Source organism: Camelus bactrianus, chromosome 15 (genome assembly GCF_048773025.1).
Source record: "Camelus bactrianus isolate YW-2024 breed Bactrian camel chromosome 15, ASM4877302v1, whole genome shotgun sequence".
NCBI classification, from domain to species: domain Eukaryota; kingdom Metazoa; phylum Chordata; class Mammalia; order Artiodactyla; family Camelidae; genus Camelus; species Camelus bactrianus.
The window spans coordinates 39903185-39925355 of NC_133553.1; the positions used below are offsets into that span (position 1 = coordinate 39903185).

Below are 22171 nucleotides of genomic sequence, written 5' to 3' on the forward strand. Positions count from 1 at the left end.
TATAGAGAACAAACTAATGGGTACCAGTGGGGAGAGAGAAGGGGCGATGGGCAGGTTAGGACTTTGGGATTAAGAGGTACAACTACTATGTATAAAATAAATAAGCTACAAGGTTATATTGTACAACACAGGGAATATAGCCATTATTTTGTAATAACTTTAAATGGAGCATAATCTATGAAAATATTGAATCTATGTACTATGCTGTACACCTGAAACTAATATAATATTGTGCATCAACTGTATTTCAATTAAAAAAAGAGAGATCAAGAATTTGGTAGCAAACTGGATGTGGAAACCTTATTAAAAAGAAAAAGGCAAGCAGCCTAAGATGTAGAATGGCCAAAGGAAATATTTACAAGGCAACATTTTAAGTCAAGCACTTATAAAAAGTAGTTGAAATGAATGGATACCTTAGACTATATTTGCTACAACATAAAGAAAAACTTCCTAACAAGATTATGAAAGTGATTTTTATTATTTTGGAAATGGTGTCCTATCATAGGTAATTACAGATACAGAATTTTTTTTTTAATCTGGTGTATCAAGCAGTAAAAGCCACATATTAATGCTGTGTCCGCAAAATCCATTTCAGTTACAACAATGTATTATAGCTGCTGTGTACATATGAAAAGCATACATGATAAAATACAAAAATAAGAAAAGGTTAAGTATGAACTTATCCTTGGATATACATGTACTAAAGCATACCTTTGCATTACACTGTTGTGTCATAGCTAAAAAACATACTAATTAATATATGATGCAGTGCAACTATCTGATCTAATATAGACCTAATATGAAAATATTAAGGCTGTAATAGCATTTCACAGGTAAAGGCTAAGTTCTGAGACATGAAAGCTTTTAGATAAACCACAAAACAAACCTGAGACATCTTCCTCTTGTTTTGGGAAAAAAGCAATTTTCTTACAAAATCAAAACTTTGATATGTAAATGAAGCATTTAATGAACGATATACTTTAACTATTGCAATAACCTTGAGTAGATGTTCTGTCTAAAGCGGTGACAGGCAAATACACTTTCTCTAGCAGAAACTAAATGAGGTTTTCTGATTAAGCCAGTAACCTGATTACGGTAGCCCCTAAATGTGGTTCTTTTTATTTGTTTGTTTTGGTTTTGCTTTCCTTCCTTCAACTGGTTTACAAACATATTAAATAAACCAGGAAACCTCCCCGCGCCCACCTTACTTTCTTCTATGTCCACAAGCAGATGAACTGAACCTACACACATAAAAACAGATTACAGCACATCTGGACCTGGTTGACTTAATGAGGCATTCAGATTGGTACATGTTACTTTTGCGGCCACACATCTCTCAGAGCAAGTAGGCTAGGGCAGCCCCAAATTACCATCTCACCCTGCTCCAGGGGCAGGGAAGGGTGGATAACAATGTTTTAGAATAGTCAGTGTCCAAAAAATTGAAATGCATTGGGTAAGCCTGATTTCAATAGATGACTTTGGTGCCTTTAAAAATACTGGCACAGGTTTTTCATATTCAAGAGATAAGGCTGTAAGATTTTATAAATTAAAATTACATCAAATTTGTATTAATAAAAATTTCAATTTATAAAATTGAGCTGCTGTGTTGTAGACTTCTTTTTCATCTACTTGGGATTTAACACTGCATGCAAAACATCTTTTTCGTAGTCATACTTCAAATTAATTTTAAATGAGTGGAGAAATGTTTAATCATTTTTCTTTTCCATTCTTTTCTCTTAACACTCCCACACAGAACCATCATATACTTCTTCCTTTATCATTTTGATAAAAAGATTCCAAAAAGCTTAATAAAATGTAACAAGCAGTAAGCTTTTAGGACCCATCACAACTCCACAACTTCCTTTGGATGTTTACAAGCACCAAAAGTTCCAACTTCAAACTTCACTTTGTACTTTTGCAATCTTCCGTCACTTTTTTTTAAAAAGGTTTTCAGGTTATTTACATAAACTGAACATCAACATTTTGTTCAAGCTTTATGTTTTCACACTTACCAAAGTGACTGCTCACTGCGTTGGCCATCTCAAGTAGTACATCTGATCTGACTGGCTCCACTGAAACACAATGCAATCCTCAACACAACCTCCCAAGACAGATTCTGACTTCCCAAAACACAAACACCAATGCTACCTTTTAAAAACTCATTTAAAAGAGAAACTAAGTCCATTATAATGGGAATTTCCCCCCCTAGTTTATTTAATAGAGAACATCCAGATAATTCATTGCATTTTTCACTATTCATCTGGCAGACATAGGTTAAATCTCTGCCTTCCACAGGCTAATGGTCAGATTTCCAGTAACTTAAACTGGAATGCAATAATCAGAATAGCTTTAAAATTAAATTAAATTTTAAGCATGCCAAGAGTTTGGAATGATAACATATTAACTAGATCAATTTCAAAGAGATTCTGTATTGTGAATATAATTTTAATATATATGTTGTCAAGTGATAAGGAACACATTTTACAGATCCAATTTTGAGATTTTTTTCAATTCTCATCCAAGTTTTGAATGAGAGAAGAGACTTTGCTTCAACTCGGTTTCCATGATGTCAAAAAAATAAGTGGCTGATTTAATCAATCTCCTATCATGTATTTGAACCAAAACTGGCTAAATTGGTTGTACTTTTTATTTGCTATGACATTATAAAAGACATTGTTCAACTTTTTCTTGACCAAAATAACTAATACTACTTAATACTAAAATATCTAATATATAATTGCTTATGGATAATTATGTAATATATGTATATACTTTGAATACTATTTGGTGACTTTTTTTAACCTATGAGAGTTACTGAAATCAGTACATTACAATCATATAATTTAAAGCTTAGTTGAGCTGGTAAGAAATTTTTTGTTTTTGTTTTTGTTTTTGCTCATAATTGAAATCCTGTACTCTGGCACCCAAGAGAGGTATGGCTTCAGCTTGGAATTGTTTACAATTAAACAATTTACACTTAAAAATTCATAATAAATCACTGAAACCCACTAAATCAATTACTATTAATTTCTTCTCAAGCAAATAACTCTATGATGACCCAAAAAGTAAGAGAAAGAATATCAGTGGGCAAAAAGAGAAATCCACCCATAGATATTAGCGTCTAACTAAGCTGTTTCTTTGAAAGGTGAGAAGGGAATTTCTGGTCTTCACCTTTTCCCTTATCACCCCAAATCACATATCTTACACTGAAATTATTTGCCTTTGCGCATTTAACAACATTTTCTGAAACTCTGCTTAATACAAATTTCCTTGGAGCTGACTTGTGCACACAGAACATCAAATTTGGATCCCACCCTGCACAGTGTGGCTACTGAAACCAGGTAGTTCTGTATGTGTGCGCATGTTTTTTTTAACTCCAAAGAATGCTCCCTCAAGAAATTATTATTACCAGCATTAGATATGTATAAAAATTCTTTGGGCCCTTTCACTCTTTGACTCCAAAACTCTCCCAGAGCCTCTGCACAGCCCAGCACTCATGAGGTGCCATTCTGAGGACACGTGCGTGAAGCACATTATCTGCGGGTCAGTTGGTATATGCTCACTTTAGAGGCTAACTGAGGAGCCAGGAAAAAAAAAAACAAACAAACATGCTAATTTTACTCCCCATCCCCCAAGTACTTATCACATTTCTGCTTGCCTCTGGCTTCTTAGTGGCCGTCTTCCTCGGCTTGTAACTTTTGCACAGTGCGATCAAGGAGCTCCATGGACTCTCTGAGGGTGACATTGATTTTGAATGACTTGGGTTTAATGGTCAGGCCGTAAATAAAATCCATTTTCGGGGGCTCGTCTGGATTGGCCCTGAAATTGCACTGATGAGCCAGGATGGAGATGAAGAGAAACAGCTGCATCTTGGAAAGCTCTTCCCCGATGCACCGCCGTTTGCCCACTGAAAAAATCATCACGCTGCTGGCCAGGTCTTTGTTGATGCAGCCATCCTTGTCCAAGAATCGGACTGGATCAAAGTCTTCTGGGTTAGACCACTTCACCGGGTCATGATTCACGGACCACTGGTTAACAAAAACCACTGTGTCCTTGGGGATGTGGTAGCCCAAGACAGATGCGCTGGCCTTGGTGGCGTGAGGGATGGTGACTGGCACAAAGCTGGAGAAGCGCATGGCTTCATAAAGAAAGGCCATGACGTAGGGCAGGTGGGGCTGGTCGTCCAGGCAGGGCAGGCGGTCCCGACCCACCACTTGGTCCAGCTCCGCCTGTACCCGCATCTGCACTTCCGGATACCTATTTGATTTTTAATGCAGAGAGAGGAAAGGAGTGAGGAAAACGAATTCTTCTTTTATCTAGAAAACACATTACAATTTATTTTAATATCACTTCTCTTTAAACTGGCTATCTGAATCAGTAAGTGAATGAACATTTCCAACAACAACAAAACAACCTAAAACAGTTTCTTAATTTACCACTGAATTATAAGATAGAATGCAAGTTGTATTTCTTGTAATAAGCCTCCAGTGGCTCAAACTCTCTTTCCTATCATAAGTCAGGAAAAAAAAAAAAAGACTTTAAGTTTTCTCAGTCTGAAAAATGTGCAGCAATGGAGGCCGACTTTTCCATTAGTCACGGCTGGGGCTGTGCCTAAGGACCCACGAAAATGTTTTCATTTCTCTTAAAATCAGAAGAAAATGAACTTTTAAGTCAAAGAAAATGTTTTAATACATAATTCTAATATATCTTTCTTTATACCAATGTAGTCATAATATTTATTTAAAAATTTGTTTATGGACTAAGGAGTCTGCAAAGGCAAAAGCACGCTGGGCTCACAAAAATTAAAGTGTTGCCCTGAAAGCGGTTCCTTTTTTTCCTCATCTCCCTAGACAATTCCAGCAGACACACTGTTCTCATTTTATACAAAGGTAATTGATACCCTGATAGATAAAGCTACATAACTTCTAAATTTAAAAGCAAGTCCCCAATGTTCATGAAATTATGGTACAAACTGGAATGCTTATTCACTGTTGCTGATAAAACCAGAACAATCTTTTTGGAAAACAAAATCTTATTACAAAGGAAGATAGATAAGGGTAACTCCTCCCCAACATTTTTAAACCCAGGAATCCATGCCTAGAAATGTATTTTCAAGAAACAACTTAGCAGGTCCAAAATATATAGCCACAATAGCTGATATTTTAAAAATGCAATCTAGAACGTTAAAGTACAAGAGATGCCAACGATATGTTACTATGGCAAAATATTACATAGCCATCAAAAATTACTAAAATAAAGTTTAAGAGATGATGAAGCGTCCACTGCAGTAAATGGAAATGTCAGACGCCAAAACATTTGTAAATAATTATTGCAACTCTGAAAAAAATGTAAGCATGTATTTGATGAAAGTATGGGTGATTTTAAAAATTACTTCTTTAGCATCATACTTCAGGAGTCTGCAAACTTTTTCTTAAGGGCCAGATAGTAAATATTTTAGGCTTTGTAGATCAAACTCTCTGCCTCACAACTATTCAACTCTGCCTTGTGCTGTAATGTGAAAGTACCCATAGACAGTGCATAAATGAATGGGCATAGCTATATTCTCATAAAACTTAAATAGGGAGTGTAATTTGCCATCCTCTGTCATATTGTCTTTTCACTAAAAAGAAAAAAAAAAGGGACTCATCAGCTTTACTGAATTGAAAGCGACCCCAAGATTGTTTTATTTCCTTTTGCTGCCCAATTGGAGTACACGCAGAAAGATTTCAATTTGGTTTCAAGTGGAAAAGACGTTTCAAAAAATAACGTGCAAATCAGGGGATGTAAAAGACCTGTTGAATTCATTTTAGAATCATTGTCTTCCTGATGTATCACTCCTGACTTGTCTTTATTCGATTTCTGCCGCTCCTCCATATGTGTTTCTATGGTATTAATACTGAAGTGATTTTAAATATACCAAAAAATTGTGAAAGCAGCTGTACAGTATCTAAGGAAATGTAATAGTCTAATTTAGTGGGATCTAACATCAAAAGAAGCTGTCTTTACTTTCCAGTTTCTAAAGGCGCCACAAATTCAGCTTCCCCTACCGCCTACCCGTGCGCCAAGGAAGTGCACAACCAGGATTTCTGGTCGCTCAGAGGCTATCACGATTTGCCTTGAATGTTATAACCCCGGGGTAAGGTTGCCGGACAAAACACCACAGGCTGCCCAGTGAAACGTGAATTTCAGATAAACAATGGCTAATCTATGTCCTGTGTAAAATTTATGTTTTATTTGCTCAGTCTGAGGCTACCGGGAATCTGTTTAATTCGTGCGTGTACAAATTTAGCAGAACTCTTAGATTCGGTGAGCTACCCGAGCCGAGCGCAAGGCCCGAGAGGTCCGCAAGTGCCTCCTGGGTACCCCATTTGCCGTTTTAAAAGCTGTTCTGCGTTCGGTAAAGTTACTGCGTCTCCCATTCTTTACACCGACACTTCTAGCACGGCGGTTTTATAAACCTAGCACAGTCTGCCGGTTTCTGGCCGCTTTCTTAACGCCTGAGATTAGCCGTCCGTGGGGCCAGGCCTGCCGGCGTCCGGGCCTGCCTCCGAGAGCTGCCTTTACCGGGGAACAAAGACCTGACAAGCGGCTTGCTTTTAGCTTCAGGGCCGAGCAGCCTCGGATCCGCGCTTAAGACCAGTCTAGGCTGCTGTTTATTTAACATATTTACTGCGTGGCCCTTTCCTTCAGAACCGTTCCAATTTGACTTCTCCTGTGCCAGGGTGGGAGATCAGGGCTGGTCTGCGGGCATTAAAAAGATCTTGTTTTTCCAGGAGGTTTCACACAAATTTGTACCCACTCAGAGATGCGGAGCCGAGAGGGCGCCGCTGGGTTGGGTCTGCGTGCGCTCAGGTCTCCGCCCGCACTGAGCCTTCCTGAGCCGCACTTTCTGACAGAGACCTCGAGCGAAATCTCGCGACCTAGTCGCGACCTCGGCGACCTCGGCACATTCTAGTTTCACCCCACCTTTTACAGAGGAAGGGAGGAAGGCCAGCCCAAGCCTCCTGGAGGCTTTACCTGATGAAGAGGACAAGCAGCCACTGCAGCGCGGTGGAGAGTGTGTCCTGGCTGGCGCCGAAGATGTCAGTGATGCTGGCCAGCACGTACTCCACGTCCGTGCCCGAGCCCGCCTCCTTTCCCGCCGAGAGGATGAAGGCATCCATCATGTCGCGGGGAGCGGCCCCGGACCGAAGGCTTTCGCGGTGCCTCAGGAACTTGTCGAGGACAAAATTGCTGAAGTTGCGATTGAGCTTTTCGAATTCGCGGAAGGCGGTGCGCACAGGGTTGGGAAAGCGCTGCAGCCAGGGCAGTACGTCCACCAGGCTGCCCGCTCCCACTGTGCGCCCGAACTCCTCGTTGTGGCTGATTAGCTCGCGGAACTCGGCGTCGTCGTGACTGTAGCGGCAGCCGAAGCACACGGCGCTCATGACGTTGGCCACGGCCACTATGGTCATCTGCCGCGGGTCCAGGAAGGCCCCTCCCGAGCTGCCGCGCACCAGCAGCGCCACCAATTCCCGCGCCTCAGCTAGCACGTGGCCCTCGAGGACCCGGCGGCCGCGCGGCTGGCGCGTGGAGAAGGCTCGTATCGTGCTGTGCGCCGCGCGCCGCTGCGCCTTCCAGCTCTCCGAGTACTGGCCAAAAGCCAGGCTGCGACCGCCCGACACCACGCGGAAAGAGGCGAAGGGCGGCCGGTCGGCAAAGGCGGCGCCCTGCTGCAGCAGGGCCTGGCGGATGGCGCGCTCACCGTTCAGCACCACCACCGGGCAGTTGCCCAGGCGGATCTGGAAGATGTCGCCGTAGCGCCGCGCCAGGCGCGCGAATGAGAGGTGCGGCGCCGGGCCCATCGACGCCGCGTTTCCGATCAGAGGCCATGCGAAAGGACCTGGGGGCGCGGACCCCAGCTGCCGCCGCCGCTGCCTCAACAGCCTCTGGGCCATGTGCACCGCGGCTAGCACCGAGAGGAGCAGCAGGAGCGTGGTCTGATGGGCAGACAGAGGGATCGGCGGCAGATGATCCTCCGGGCTGAGGCTGGTGGCCATGCTGCAGAGATAAGAGCGAACGCGTGACACTCAGGTAGGCAGAGAACGGGGCGGACGACCCACGCCCCTACCCCCAGCCTAGGGCTACAATGCGCTGCTGGGTAAGGAGAAGGTCGTGCGTAGGTTAGGTCAGGGTTGGCTCACTGGAGAAGCAGCTGAAAATGCCTCTTGCCACCCCAAACCCATCCCCAAAGGCGAAGTAAAGGGTTCCGTTTCCACCTCTATCTGACCCAGACCCCCCACACTGCACCAGCTGCCTAACGGTTCCTGCAATTTGGGGACAACACGGCGGACATCAAGGCGGTGGCGCTCAGTCCCTTCAAAATGCTTACCATCCTGGCCCCTGCGCATCCCCCCGCCACCCCTTATTGCGAGAACCCATCGCAAGAGGCCGCGGGAATGTAGCTCCACCAATAGACTGACCTGCGAAGAGGCGCGGTTTCCAGCAGCGCCAGACCGCCGGCTCCGAGAACCGTCTGAGATCTTTGTGGGGTTCAAGACGGTAACCCGAGTGTCTCCAGGAAGTCGGGGGCCCGCGCTGGACACCTGTTGCCAGCTCTGGGAGCTTTAGCGCCCACTCTGCAGTCTCTAGGCGTCGTCAGAGCTAGGGACGCTTGGATTGGAATGGGAATGGAGAAAGATATCTCCTTTGCCGAGCCCAGCTGCACCTGGGGCCTCGGCAAAATCAGGGTTTTCTTACTGCGTGGGAATTGCGACTGGGGGTCGATGAATGGAGTCTATTCCCAGCCCTCCCGCCTCCCGCACGGCTCTGACAGCTGGCGTCGCAGAAGCGTGGCGGGTTTGTACACCGTCACTCGGGAGAGTCAAAACGCGCCATCCCGCTTCTTTTTTAAGGTCTGCGTTGGGGGAGGAGGTAGTCGGACCTGGCAGGGGCGGGGCTTGCGGGGGGCGGGGCGCGTCGGGAAGGTCCAAGTCTCTAGGACTCCAATTGGGGTCGCCTCGCGCGGGCTGTCACGCGAGGCGCCCCCGGCTCGCCCCGACGGCCTTGGCGCAGTAGCTGGCAGCTTTCCTGGAAGCCGTGGAATGAAATTTTCGTTTCCCTGAAACCCACTCTTCACAATTAGCCCCGATCGAGGCCGCACGGTTTCCCAGGACGCGAGCTCGGGACAGAACCTGAGCAGCCCTCTGCGCTCTGGGTGAGAACGCGCTCCACGTCCCGAGAGCCCGACCTCCCTTCCCTCTCGGTGACTTCAGCTTCCTTCCCCAAGAGAAAACCGCTCGGGATCCCTGGGCGCCCGAACCTGAAAAGGAAACCCGTCAGTTTGGAAACGAGGAAAGCTCGCTTGTGGTAGCGGTTTGCCTTACAGCATCCCACGTTGTTGTATTTTTATTTTATCTTGACATTCTTGCACATAAATCGGCCCGTCAGATCAGGCCCTTTGCCGCACAAAGTTCTCCCTCCACCTTGCGCGGCGAGATCAAGAATCCCTGAAAGACGCTGCTCCCCCGCCCCGGGGCCCCGACCGTCCCTGGCACACAAAGGCCAGCACTGGCGCGCCGCAGCTGGCCCCGAGGTTTCCCGCGTAGAAGCTCCTCCAGGTGGCGCCGCCCACTGGAGATCGCGGGGCCGCGCTGGCCGCGTCCGAGGCCCTTGGCTCCCAGCCCGGAACCAAGCCGGGACGAACACTAGGGAGAGGAGAGGAGGGAGGGTGCTCTGGAGATTCCTGGAGGGAGGAGGCGGGAAGAAAGGAGGAGGAGGCCAATCTAAGCGCGCCTGCGAACTTTATCGGGTTGAAAAGTTTCTTCTGCTGTCACCTCCCCCTTGCGTGCGGAGCTGTGCCTTGCGTGCGCCGCTTCTGGAAAGTCGGCTCCAGTCATATCCCTCGGCGCTTCTCACGGCACCTGACACGCCGAGGCGGCGGCGGGGGCGGCGGCCGAGGGCGGGGTGCAGGCCACCACCACCCTCCGCGGCGCACGCACAGCCGCGCCCGCCAGGGCTGCCACCCAGAGGCCGGGTCTGGGCGCGCGTGCTCTCCGAATGAGTACTCTTTCAAAAAGGTAGCAGGAGGTACTTGGGCCGCTGTAGCCTCCCTGGCCGGCCACTACGCCCTTTCCTGCTGGCTAGTACAAAGTATTTTAAAGACCCTGGAGAGAAAGGGTCTTTTCCGCTAGGCTGAGGAAAGAACAAGCCCGGGGGGAGGGTGGGACGTATGGTAGTTACATAGGTAGAAGTGTACTTCAGAGCCTCCGGGGTCATTAAGTTTAAGTAAAGAAGTTGGGCGTTTACCACGTGACAGACCTGTGCCTTGAGCATAACACGCGCTGGGAATCTCTATTGTTTCCCAGTTTGCAGAGGAGGAAACGGGTTCAGAGAGGTTATGTGATTTACCCAAGATAACAAGCACTATAATACAATTACAATCATAGGATATAGTCTTAAATTATTCCTTTCTAAGGAAATTATCTAAATGCTTGCATGGTCAAAGTGGGGTGGTTTTCTACCCTCCCACCTTCCCTCTTACTAGCAAGTAAGAGAGGTGGAACCAAGATTTGAACCCACGAAGACCCCATCATACAAGTTTATGCAGAAGGAAATCTTCAGGTGAAAGGCACAAGTGCCTTCTTTCCTGCTTGCCTTAAAAAAAAAAAAAGCTAGAAGGATTTTTTGGAATAGTTGTTTTTGTTTACAGAATTGAGGATTCTGAGGACCCAGAAGAAATGGTCTGCTCACCTTTTGCAAATAAATTGGTTTTGAATGAGGGAGCCTATGGACTGTGCCTCATAGCTGACTTTGGAATAACTAGCTACATTTTAAAGAAAAATAAAGGGGCATCTGAAAAGAGTGTGACTTTTTGAGAGAGTGAAACCAACAATAAAATATCTAATCTGATAAGAAAATGCCCTTTGGTAAATTCCCTGTTCAGGAGCTTTTGGGAGGTTCTCTGAAAATGATTTCACACTTCATGATGGGGTTCTCAGATCCCTAATGAAGTTAGTTTTTGAGCAATTGAGTAAATAAGCATTGGATTCCCTGGGCTGTGTTAGCGTACATATCCTTTGAAATTTATTTTATAACAACCTTACAGTGTCCAGCTTTAGCAAGACCTTTGCCTAATAATTCAAGACTGCCACGTGTATCAATCTCTCAATAGACTTTAATTTAGTAAACAAGAATTATCTGTGGGCTAGTGCCAATTCTGAGCTATCAATGTTCCTGAAAGCTTTCATCACAATGTCTCTATCAGAATCAGATGGATGGAGGTGCCTTTGAACCAAGTAAATTCCTATCTTAAAAATACAAAACAAGACTGTTCCTAAGACCTACTGTTTAATCCCTGAATAATGTCATATAGTTTTTAGATAAATTAGATGCATACTTTACTTTAGTTCAGTCATCCCCTCCAAGCTATGATGCCTTGGGCTCAGCTCTTGTAGGACATGTCTCTAAAAAGCAGAGTAACCAGTTGGGCAGATGATGTCTGAAAGATAGACCCTTATCTCTTATGACAAACCAAAATGATTGGCTATGGTAACACCTTTAAAATCTGCATGCCTGGGATTCTCCCAGGATCTGTGGTGTAGACCTCTGTTGGAGGGCCCATTTGATACCTGGTGAAGACACAAGTGAATCCAAAGAGGCCTGTGGGGTCCCCTGAGCCAGCTCATGGTAGAGCCCTCCCTCCAAGTGAAAATCCACACCAGGCTCTTTAATTATCACAACTTTTCAACCAAAGCCAGTGTCTAAGGCCCAGGGATCCTCTCTCAGTCAACAGCACAGAATATGGGGATTTTGCCCTCCCAAATCTCAAACTTGAATTGTTTGGTACAAATAACTTTCAAAAGAACAGCTAAGCTAGAGAGAGAGTTCAAAGCAGAGGTTTAAAATGCCTTGTATTGTATTGATTCCATAGAACAGAAATCCAGCTTAAGCTTGTTTAAGCAGGACAGGAATGCACTGGCTCCCGTGCAGGAAAGGATAATGGTGGTACCACACAGAGTGGATGGATGTGGGGCTGCTCTCCTCCATGTCTAGTATGCTAGTCTCTGCCTGGGCTTTGTTCTGAATACTCTCTTTAAGTGGTGGGAAAGCTGGCCATAGGCAGCTTCCAATTAACCACCCCAAGAAAAAGACCATCTCTCTTCCAAGGTCATTATCCAGGCCCCTGGAAGGACTGTATTTGTGCCAGACTGGCATCAGGCCACCCTTGTGGCCAAAGGGCTAGGTCTATTTTCAGAAAAAGAGGGATGGGGGTGGGGGGAACATGCTAGGAAACCAAAGATAAGAGCCCTGTCAGTTTTCATGTACCCCGCTTCTGTCCATCCTTCCATTTTGGGTTGAAGAATAACCCAAAATAATAATAATAGTAATAGTAATAGTAATAAAATAGCAAATGAAATAGATGCATTGTGCCTGGAGCCAGTAGCCAAGAAAGCTAAGCCCTAATGTCATCAGTGTAGAAGCTGGTTTTCGTCATGGGATTTCTCTCTAGCATAATCCCTGTGTTGGCTTTATGGCTGAGCCCTATGCTCTTCCAAACCCCTCCAACCACATACACACAAGCACACAGTGGAGTAGAAGCAGCAATCTCTGGCAAGTCTTTGACATGTGGGATGGGCAGGAATCAGTAATGAGACACATGTTAACGTGCTAGTAGGCAGAGAAACAGAAATAAGGAGATACACCAAGTGTCTAAGGTGACTGAGGGTCTGGCAGCGGGAGGAGCTGTAGGATCCTGCAGGCATGTGCTGGAAATGGAGAGGATGGCGATGACAGAGGAGTTAATACCCAAACCGCATGCTCCCCCTGACTTGCTTCTGCTTCCTTCTTCCTGGTAATACACAGACTGAGACCCATAGAGCTAAACAACATATCTTAGTTCATTTAAGCTAAGAAGCTGTCATTTATAGGATACACCAGTATTTTACGTACTAATATAAAGGCTAGGGGGCTGCGAATTGTAATTATGTCAGTGATTGTAAGACATATTCTAATTTCAGACATTTTTAAAAATTTTTAAGTGTTTTTAAAGTCAACAAAGCCCTATACATGTGAGCAGTGATCCTCTGGGTTCTTTACCTTTGTCTTAAGCATTTGTGGTCCTGAGGTTTCTTGGATGGGGCATTTGGGCTCCCTACCAAAGCCATCTCCCCTGCCATTTATATTAGTTGATGTGAACAATTGATGTTTTCTCAATCCTACGTGAAGTGTGAGTAGAAGTAGCTTTGGAAGATTTGGCTAATTTTATCCACCTAAATAAATCTAAGAAAGAGATAGTCACTTGCTAAATGAGTGTGGATTAAGACAAGTTTCTTAGCCCTCTTCCCCTTCCAACCTGATTGCCCCACGAAACTCTTTCCGTATAGTCTGGTATTAGTGAAAACCACAAAGGTACACTGTCCTGTTCTAGTTTCCCACCAGAATAGTTTCCTGTGTATTTATTAGAAGTAAAGGGGCATCAATGTCTGCATCTTATTTTCCAATGCTTCAAGGAAAAAAGACAGAGAGGGGATGGAGAGGAAGAGAGAAGAAAATGGTAAAGTGAATGTGGTAAAATCTTCATAATTGGAGAACTTGGGTAAATGAAAGTTCTTTGTGATGTTCTTGCAACTTGTCTATAAGTTTGAAACTATATCAAAGTTAAAAGTTACTAAAAACAAAAAATAAGAGCATAAGAAAGAAATAGCTTCATAACATGATGATTTTGCATTGTCCTCTTAGCTTTATGGAGAGTCTCTTAGAAGAAAGGACCGTGAAAAGAACCTGGGAATGACATGTTCATTGTCCCCCACGATACACTGCTTTTTGGAGTTCAGGGCTAAGAAAAAGTTTGTGCTCAGTTAACAGTAGTTTTCCTCAGTGCTACCTCATAGGACCCTTACCTCCTTCATTGCCCTTGCTCTTTGAATGGTTTGAGTGTATCTGTCTTTCATTGTAAGCCTTCTTCAATTCCTTTTGAAAATAGAAGGAATATAAGATGCAACCACCCTTTAGCTTCATTGAGTCCTTGTCTTAAGGAACTCATCCACTTCAAGTTTCAGGTGCTTCGTAAATGTAGCAAATGGTCCAGTTCTCTAATGGCTTCTCCCTGCTTCCTTTAGTTTCCTTCCTTCTGTGCCTTCTGTCTTCCCCTGACCCTTCCTTCTTCCTTGTCTTACATTCTCTCCTGTTCTCCCTTTCTCTGAGTCTTTTTTTTTTTTTAACATCATCCTCACCAGCATGCCCTGGAAGACCTCCACGTTTTTCTCTGTTCTCCATTGTCTCCCTTTCTCGCTCCATCCTCATGCCTACCTTTTGTCTCTCACAGAAGAGTAAGGGTAGAGGTAGAGGAGAAAAGAGAAGCAGGAGTGAAGAAAGGGAGAAAAGGTGCCAGGGAGATAGAACAACTAAGGAAAGAAAAAGGAGCAAACTATGAAACACTGAGGCTAAAAGATAACCTCAGTGATCATTTGTCTAGTCTCTCAGCCAGAATGCGAGTCCCTCCTGTACAGTATTTGTGGATGAAGCTTTCACTAACCCAGGACAGCAATGATTCCACAGGAAGGGAGGGGCACCAACTATAGATGTTCCATGGGCTTTGACTACCACTCAGTCCATTTCCTGAAATTCACTGTTCTAACAGTGCAACTCGGAGGCTGCTGTCCACTACTTTGGTTAGCAGAGGAAACCTTTGCTTTCCTAATTCTTTGATCAAGCACAGAAATCTTCGCTCAGGTGAAGGATATTATTTTTCATTTTTATTTCCTAAATAAATATTTAGTGGATTATCAAGAGAATGCATAAAGCGACAATAAGTACCAGGGAAAAAAAGGTGGAATGTACAATTTGGGTTCAGCTATGTCACAGTATCTAGTCAGGGCCTGTTGATGGGTAGAGCTTCCAGATTTGGGATGAATTCTTGATTGAGAATCCATATTCCTGTCTTCTTTTACTCCATTAACTCTTAGTTTTTAAGGTTAGGTCTGTGTTCCCTTACAAGGTTTTCTTCTCTTTTCACAAATGGACAAAAATTCCATTCAGAAACTATAGTCACATCCAGGGCTTGAGAAAATAATTGATAGTTAAATAACTAAAGTAGTTATTTCTCCCCTACACATTCCCAAAAGAGAACACGACGGTTGGATAATTATACATTGGCTTTTTGACCATCAACCTCCAACAGGATTTTTTCGTCCTATGCTCGAAGTGTTGATTTCTCAACACTGTCCTGTCCTGTTGTTGGACTGCTCTGGTTAGAGAGCTTTGAATGTTAAGAGGTTCTTTCTAACACTAAGAAAGACTCTGGAGTGAATGTTCTTGTCTTCTGCTGAATTCAGAGCTTCCGTTTTGAGCAACAGAAACCAAGACTGATTTTGCTTTCACACAACAGCCCTTCACATGGTTGAAGATGGGAACTGTGCTGCCACTGAGCCATCGTCCCATCAACTAACAAATGCCCCAGCTCCTCAATCACTTTGAATAACTTGGTTTCTAAAACTTTATCCACCTGATATGTGCCTTCACTCGTTCCTCGAATGACTTGTTTTCCAGTACTCTATCCAGCTTTCTGTGTCTTCTAGACAACGCAGTTTTCCCATAGGCCTAAGTGTGTACCTAAAACTGAACACAATATCGCAAAGGCAGCATCCTGTCCAGCCCAGAGAGATGCAGTTACTTCCGATCAGCCACACAGTGTTTCTTTTAATGCAAACAAAGTTTGGGGACCATTTTAAAGTAACTGCATCCATTTTTGTACCCATACTAAGCTTGTGATGAGCTAAAGTCTTCATCTTTTATTTTAAGACTTGACACCATTCTGAGTCTTTAGTTGCACTTGTGCAACTGTTCAAAAAAAAATCTAAATATGAGATTTTACTTTAATTCCTATTAAATACATCTTGGAGCTCCAGGACAGTGTTCCAGCCCATGGAGGGCATGTTAATACTCCTGTTGGCCTTGAGGGCCACAGATCAGAGCAGGAGCAGCAAAACAATGTGGGGAAAGCATGTCTGGTGGCCAGGGGACCACTAACCTAATCTAGACTACTTCTAGGCCAAAAAATCTTGGGACTGCGGTTTGTATTATATATCCACATTATTATACATCCCCAATATTATATATGTGTGTGTGTGTTTGTATGTGTATTTAAAATATTTGTTATATAATGTTATATAATTATACAAAATGTATATACTACTTTTCTGTTTTGGCCAGATATAAATTCTTAAAACACAAACACACGAGTATATAAACAGGCTCTTGTTGCAAAAGATTAGATTCAACCAATATATATAAAAAAAATGCAGAAAAATGGGAAAGCCCATACTCCCAACCCTTCTCAGATGTAACAGTGGGAACCATGTGCCTTCTGTTTATGTATGTGCATATGTTTGTACATATGTATATATTTTAATACAAATGAGATCATACTAAAATTACTGTTCAGTGATTTTTTTTTTCAACTTAACAAATGTCTTGGTGACCTCAACAGAAGGTATAGATCTTCTGTATGCTTTTAAACTACTGTTTAGTATGGCTGTAACATAATTTATTTAACCATTTCTCTTAGATGGTCATTTGTGTTGTTTTCACCTTGTTATAAACTCCACTGCAATGACTTCACTTTTCTGTGCAATTCTATATACATTTATAAGTGTTTCTCTAGTGGAAATGCTTGAACCAGGGGGATATGTATTTTAAGGGTCTTAACACCACCTGCATTGTCTTCCAGAAAGATGCCAGTTTGCATCTTCATGAACCAGGGATTCTGCACCAAGCTGCATGTGCCAAAATACTTTTCCCTCTATAAAAAACTGCTGCTTTAATTTAGCTTTGCAAATGTGGAGCGAAAACGCGAAAAATATGAGTTGTCTTTCAGACCTGTTCTTTACTGTAAAGATCGTGTATGCTTGTGTTCAGACCGTCTCCCCTTCTTGACAGATGAAGGAAATCCCCAGGGTAAAGCCAGTAAGACTTTCGGGGGAACATTCCCGATTTCCACATCCTTGTGGAAGACATCACAGAGGCCAGTGGGAGAGTGACCTCAGCAAGCCTCAATATCCCCTCGGAGATGATGACAGTTCTTTACAGGCCCTTGGGCACAGGCCCAAATGCCTTCTGGGCTTGTCTAATCCTCCAGAGGGGATTAAAAGCAGTAAAGCCAGCATAACACATCATTAGGAGTTTGGCTTCTGGAGCTGTGAGACCCAGCTCTCCTACTTACAAGCAGCAACCTTGGCCATGTTACTTAACTCTTCTGAGCCCAGGGTTCCTCATTCATACAAGAAGGATAATAATATCACAGCCTCAGAGTAAGTGAGACATCGTGAGGACACCAGTTACCATCGCTGATGGCAAAGAGTGAGCTCTCAGTAAACGTTTGAAAGTTAGCCATGATTATTATTGTTGCAACTACAACTAAGCCCTTATTCCTGTCCCGTAAAATCAGAGTCATGCAGGAACTTGGACCTCACAGATGTGGTCTGCTTGGGTCAGTGTGCTGGCTCCCAGGGCAACACGCCCTTACCCACCTGCAGGCTCCTGGAAGCTTAAGGTGGCACCAGTCAAGTCCACCTTGTCTTTCTGAGGCAGCGGTTTGCGGGGTTAATAGCACCACTCCAGAGCCAGCCAGGGTCTGAATCCACCTCTGCCACTGACGACTGGGTCACTTCAGCTGCTGTACATCACTTCTCGGGGTCCAGTTTCCACTGAGGTACAATGGGGACCATACCAGTGCCGATTTCCCAGAGTGGTGGTGAGGCCTGAAGGAGCTAATGCAGTGCCTGACACTGGCAGGGGCTCGCACAGCATCAGCTATTCTCATTAGTCTGGGGAGGTCATTTGCTGCTGCCTTTAAGTGGCTCTGCTCTTGGCAGAAGAGCTCGGGACCAATAGCCAGTGTGGATTTTCCTCCAGCTCCCAGATGGCAGCCCCGCCATACCTCTTCTTCACCTCATTTCACCTCACCCAGACAGCTGTGCTCCACATCAGGGCCCTCAGTACAGAGGCCGTCCCTCGGGCTGGAGGATGCTGGGTTCCTGAAAGATGCTGGGCGAGGCTCTGCTGGGTTCCCTCCTCCAAGCTAGGCCCTGGGCCAGTCCCTCCTGCAGTAATGAGGCTCTGGGACCACAGTAATGCAACTCCCTGCCACGGACAGTTGAGAAAACACCCCTCAATGCAGTGCAAACAGGAGAGGACTCCAGGGAGCACTATCGTGGGACCTCCCAGGGATTTGGGCAAACGAAGCAACACTCCCCAGCTTCCCAGAAGATACCACCTTCTTTCTTCCCATGACAGGCCTGGGTGAAACACAGGACTGGGACTCAGACCTGGGGCATCCGGAGCATCTAACAGCTTCGCTGAAGAAGCTGAGGCCATCTCGGGAGCCTGAACCAGAAGGCTTGGCTAGGAGGGTCTCAGCTCTCCCTTCTCAACTGTCAGGGAGGAAATGGTCCAGAACGCTCCTCTGTCCACAGTGGAAAGTCAAATTCAGTCGTCTGTACTGTGGTGGTGACTAACCTGCCTATTTCCTTTTCCACTGGACTGAGTCAGTCCCTGGTGGCTTATTCATTTTAAGGGTTTGATTACAGAAGGAAGGAGGGGCTTCTCAGTTTCTGGGTTTGGAAGCGCCCGCTGTGCCCTGTGCAGGGGTGGTTGGGCCTCCTCCCACCAGATGTGTCCTGGGGCCCCTTGCTCTCTGTTCATAGTGTCAGGGACCTTCTGATGCAGTCACCTGAGCTCCCATGTTGCCAGGTTGCCAGTGGAATACCTGGGGCTCTGGAGTAGAATGGAAATCTTTATCCCCAGCAAGAAGAGCACACGAGGGACTCTAGACTCGCAGGAGTCCTCGTTTCTGCATTCTTCTACTGCGGGGCTCAGAGTACTTGAGGCTCCCTGAGGCAGATCAGAGAGGTGAAAATCAAGTTACAGGTATCATTTCACATAACAAGGGATAAACACAGCATCAGTTCTGAGTGCCACCTGCAGATCACTGTGCACGGCCAAACCGGAGGACGAGCCTCCTCTCTGATGTTACAGTCATCCCGGGGCCCGCGGCTTCTGCTCCTCTGCCCTCTTAGAATGCCTGACAGCACAGGGCGATGCGACGGAGAAAGGAGAGGAGTTCTGTGCTTCACATCTACTCTTTCATTTACTTCTGTCGGTCATCCTGAAAGTATTGCTGTCTTTAGCTTACCTTTCATGTAAGGGGATTGAAATTCAGAGACAATGAACTATTTGCCAAAAGTCTTATAGGCTGCAAGTGAAGGAGTCAAGGTTTGAACTCAGTTCTGTGAGCCCATCCAGACCATAGCAGTAAGCACTCGTAAACTTACTGCCCATCATCGTGAATTGTACACAAGCCCCTCCTGTCTAACTCTGCATGAGCATAGACTTCTCTGGCACTGTTGTGCCTGTTAAGGACCACACTCCTCCTCCCCCTCTCCCAGGACAGCTGATGTTCTCCAGGGCCCAGGACCCTAACAGGCAAAGCCATCTTGGTTCCAGCGCAGGATTCAATTCAAACCCGCCTTCTCCCCTCCCAGGGGAGAGCAACCCTGGTATCTGCCCTGCAAAGTGTGATCTCTGTAACTTACAGTCCAGCCTTGGGAGGGTTTAGAAAATTTTCCTTTAAAACAGTGGCTGGAACATGCAGAGAACTGGAATGAAGCCTCCACCTGGGCTTCAGAACTAGATCTGTTACATTCAAATGCATGATATTGAACTTACTATAAAATTCGCACTATTCCAAACTTCCAGAAATGATAGTTTTATTTAGAAGTAAGTGAGCAAAGTGATGACTTCATAGGCCCCAGTGCCAAAATCTTAGCTCAGTACTTCTCAGATGTTTTGTGTTCAGGACCTCTTCATACTCTTAAAAATTATTGCAGAACCCAAAGAGCTATTGTTTAATCTAAAGTTAAATCTATCAATATTTACAATTTTAGAAGTGAAAAGGGAACAAAGTTTTGAATGTTTATTCAATAAAAATTATAAACCTAGCACACGTTAACAGAAATAGCATACTGGAAAATAATATATTTTCCAAAACAAAAGGTATTTAGTAGGAATGGCATTGTTTTACATTTTTACAAATCTCTTGAATTTATGATTTAACAGAAGACAGATGAAAACTCACATCTGATGCTGCCTCCAATCTGCGGTGATATTCAACATCATGTCGCCCCTGAAAGACCCCTGGTAAACTTGTGAGAGGACAGGGAGAAAGGCAAAGAAGATCTTATGATCATAGTTTTAACCTCGTGGGTTTCCTGAAAGGGTCTCCAGGACCACCCACCCTCCTGAGGAGTCCCTGGACCACACTTTAAGAATCACTGTCTCAGCTTAAACATGTGATTTTTTTTTTTTCTTGTGAGAAAAGTTCATCCAAGAAATATCTAAGGATTTCTGTTCTTGATGTAGGAAGTTGGTGAGAGTGAGGGTAGATTTCAAAGGGAGTGATGCCCCAGCGACTGATTTTAGGAAGAAAGCCCATGAGAGACATGTGGGCACATTCAAACAGCGCTGCAACCCTGCTGGGCTGTCACAGAGGTACCACCCCACGTATCTGGCTGGGATGGTGCACCGTAGCCCCCAAGCAGGGCCAGGAAGAAGAGACTAACAGAGTGGTACCCAAATCTCTGCTGCCCAAAGCCCAGGTGATGCCGGAGTCAGTGGCTGGGAGAGCGGCTCAGAGGAGGAGGGGGAAATCCAGCTCGGGGGAACCTCAGCCACATTCTGAAATTGCAGCGGCTCATTCATTAGCAACTCTGCCAATAATAACAATGGTAACAGTAACATATACTACTAACAATGGAAGAACGACCATTTATTGAGCACTTTGAGCCAGGCAGTGTGCCAAGCACTCGACAGGAATCATTTCATTAATCCTTCACAACCAACCCTTTAAGGTAACTATTACCATAATCCCTTTTCTACAGACAAATAAAGCGAGACGGGAGGAGTTGGAGTTATCAACCAGGGTCACAGAGTTCCTGCGGTAGGTGAGCCACAGTCTGAATTCAGGTCTGCCAGACACCACAGACGCCCTGCTGCCTTCCAGCCACACCAGGTAAGCAAACTCCTGACGGAGAAAATCTCCAAGTTTGAGGGCAAGAGTTATGAACACTACCGCTTCCCATGGGACGAAGCATGAGGACAGAAGAGAAGACACTTTCCTACTCCAACCAGCCTTCTGGAGGCTTCAGGGCTGAATTGTAGTGAGGTCTTTAAAAGAGGTGGGGAGGTGGGAAGCCCCCAGAGGTGACAGCTCTTGGTACATGTCCCCTTCCCTTGGTTTCCGGCTCCCTCTGGTGACCCTCCCCACCCAGCTCCGCCCCTGCCAGCCATGGGCCATTGTTGCCACCCGCCAGGAAGTGCAGGCATTGGCACTCCCACCTCTACCCACAGCCCTCAAGAACTACACCCCTTCAAAGCTCCAACTTGGAGTCCTTCAGAGCCCTGCTCCCAGCAGACAATCTGGCCCAAGTCCACCTCCACATCCCGCCCCTTCTGAGCTCAGCTTCCCAGAGGTGCAAACTTCCCATAAGCAAGCTCAGCCCTCCACCCCGATTCCCTGAAAAAGTAAACAGGCGATGGTGTGAGAATTCTCTTCCAAGGCATCATACCTTCTCCCTAACCAGAGGCTCCGAGGAGTTGAGCTTTGCACGAGCTTTTAATTTGCGTGCAGACAAGCACAAAAGACCCAACCGGATATACCTGTTATTGCCCAATGACCTGAGAGCCCGAAGTTTATGTTAAACCCTGGGTTAGGGCTCGGCTTGCACGCAAGCCTCCTCCGGGATTCCTGCAGGCAATTGAGAGGTGGTGGTGGAGAGGACAGAGCAACAACTCTGAAGTGACAGCACATAATTTAATTCCCCCTAAGCTTTCCAAGCATTCAGACTGTTCCTTTTTTGTCAGCATATAACCTAAGTGATTTGTTCTACTCAGGCAAGAAATGTCTAATTTAAACCATATTGCAGCTAAGCCTTTGGTGGAGAAAGAGAGCTCCCAGCAGCTTGGCTTGTGTGTGGTGGGGCGGGATGGCAGCTGAGGCAAAGCAGACTCCGCCGCCCCCGTCTTTCTTGCCCAGGTCATGATTGGAGAAACGTGCATGCCTGGGCTTTAATTACCACACTCACTCTTCTGTCTCGTGCTTCATCCCTCGTGAATGGGTTTAATTTCAGTAAGAATG

The 22171-nt window shown here is 45.3% G+C and overlaps 1 protein-coding gene across 1 annotated transcript; it reads right to left on the bottom strand.

Annotated features, from left to right (window-relative positions):
* Positions 1–454: 454 nt before the first annotated feature.
* Positions 455–9928, bottom strand: CYP1B1 (cytochrome P450 family 1 subfamily B member 1). Its single transcript, XM_010967664.3, has 3 exons — positions 8463–9928; positions 7018–8040; positions 455–4257 (listed from the first exon to the last, which is right to left on the bottom strand). The coding sequence occupies exons 2-3, from the start codon at positions 8037–8039 to the stop codon at positions 3669–3671; spliced, it is 1611 nt and encodes a 536-aa protein (XP_010965966.2). The 5' UTR covers position 8040; positions 8463–9928; the 3' UTR covers positions 455–3668.
* Positions 9929–22171: the final 12243 nt, after the last annotated feature.

Excerpts from the sequence above, each read along its gene's own strand:
- CYP1B1 (XM_010967664.3), bottom strand. The coding sequence starts at position 8,039 with ATGGCCACCAGCCTCAGCCCGGAGGATCATCTGCCGCCGATCCCTCTG. Across the intron at positions 4,258-7,017 it reads CTGCTTGTCCTCTTCATCAG|GTATCCGGAAGTGCAGATGC; the intron begins GTAAAGCCTCCA and ends AAAATCAAATAG.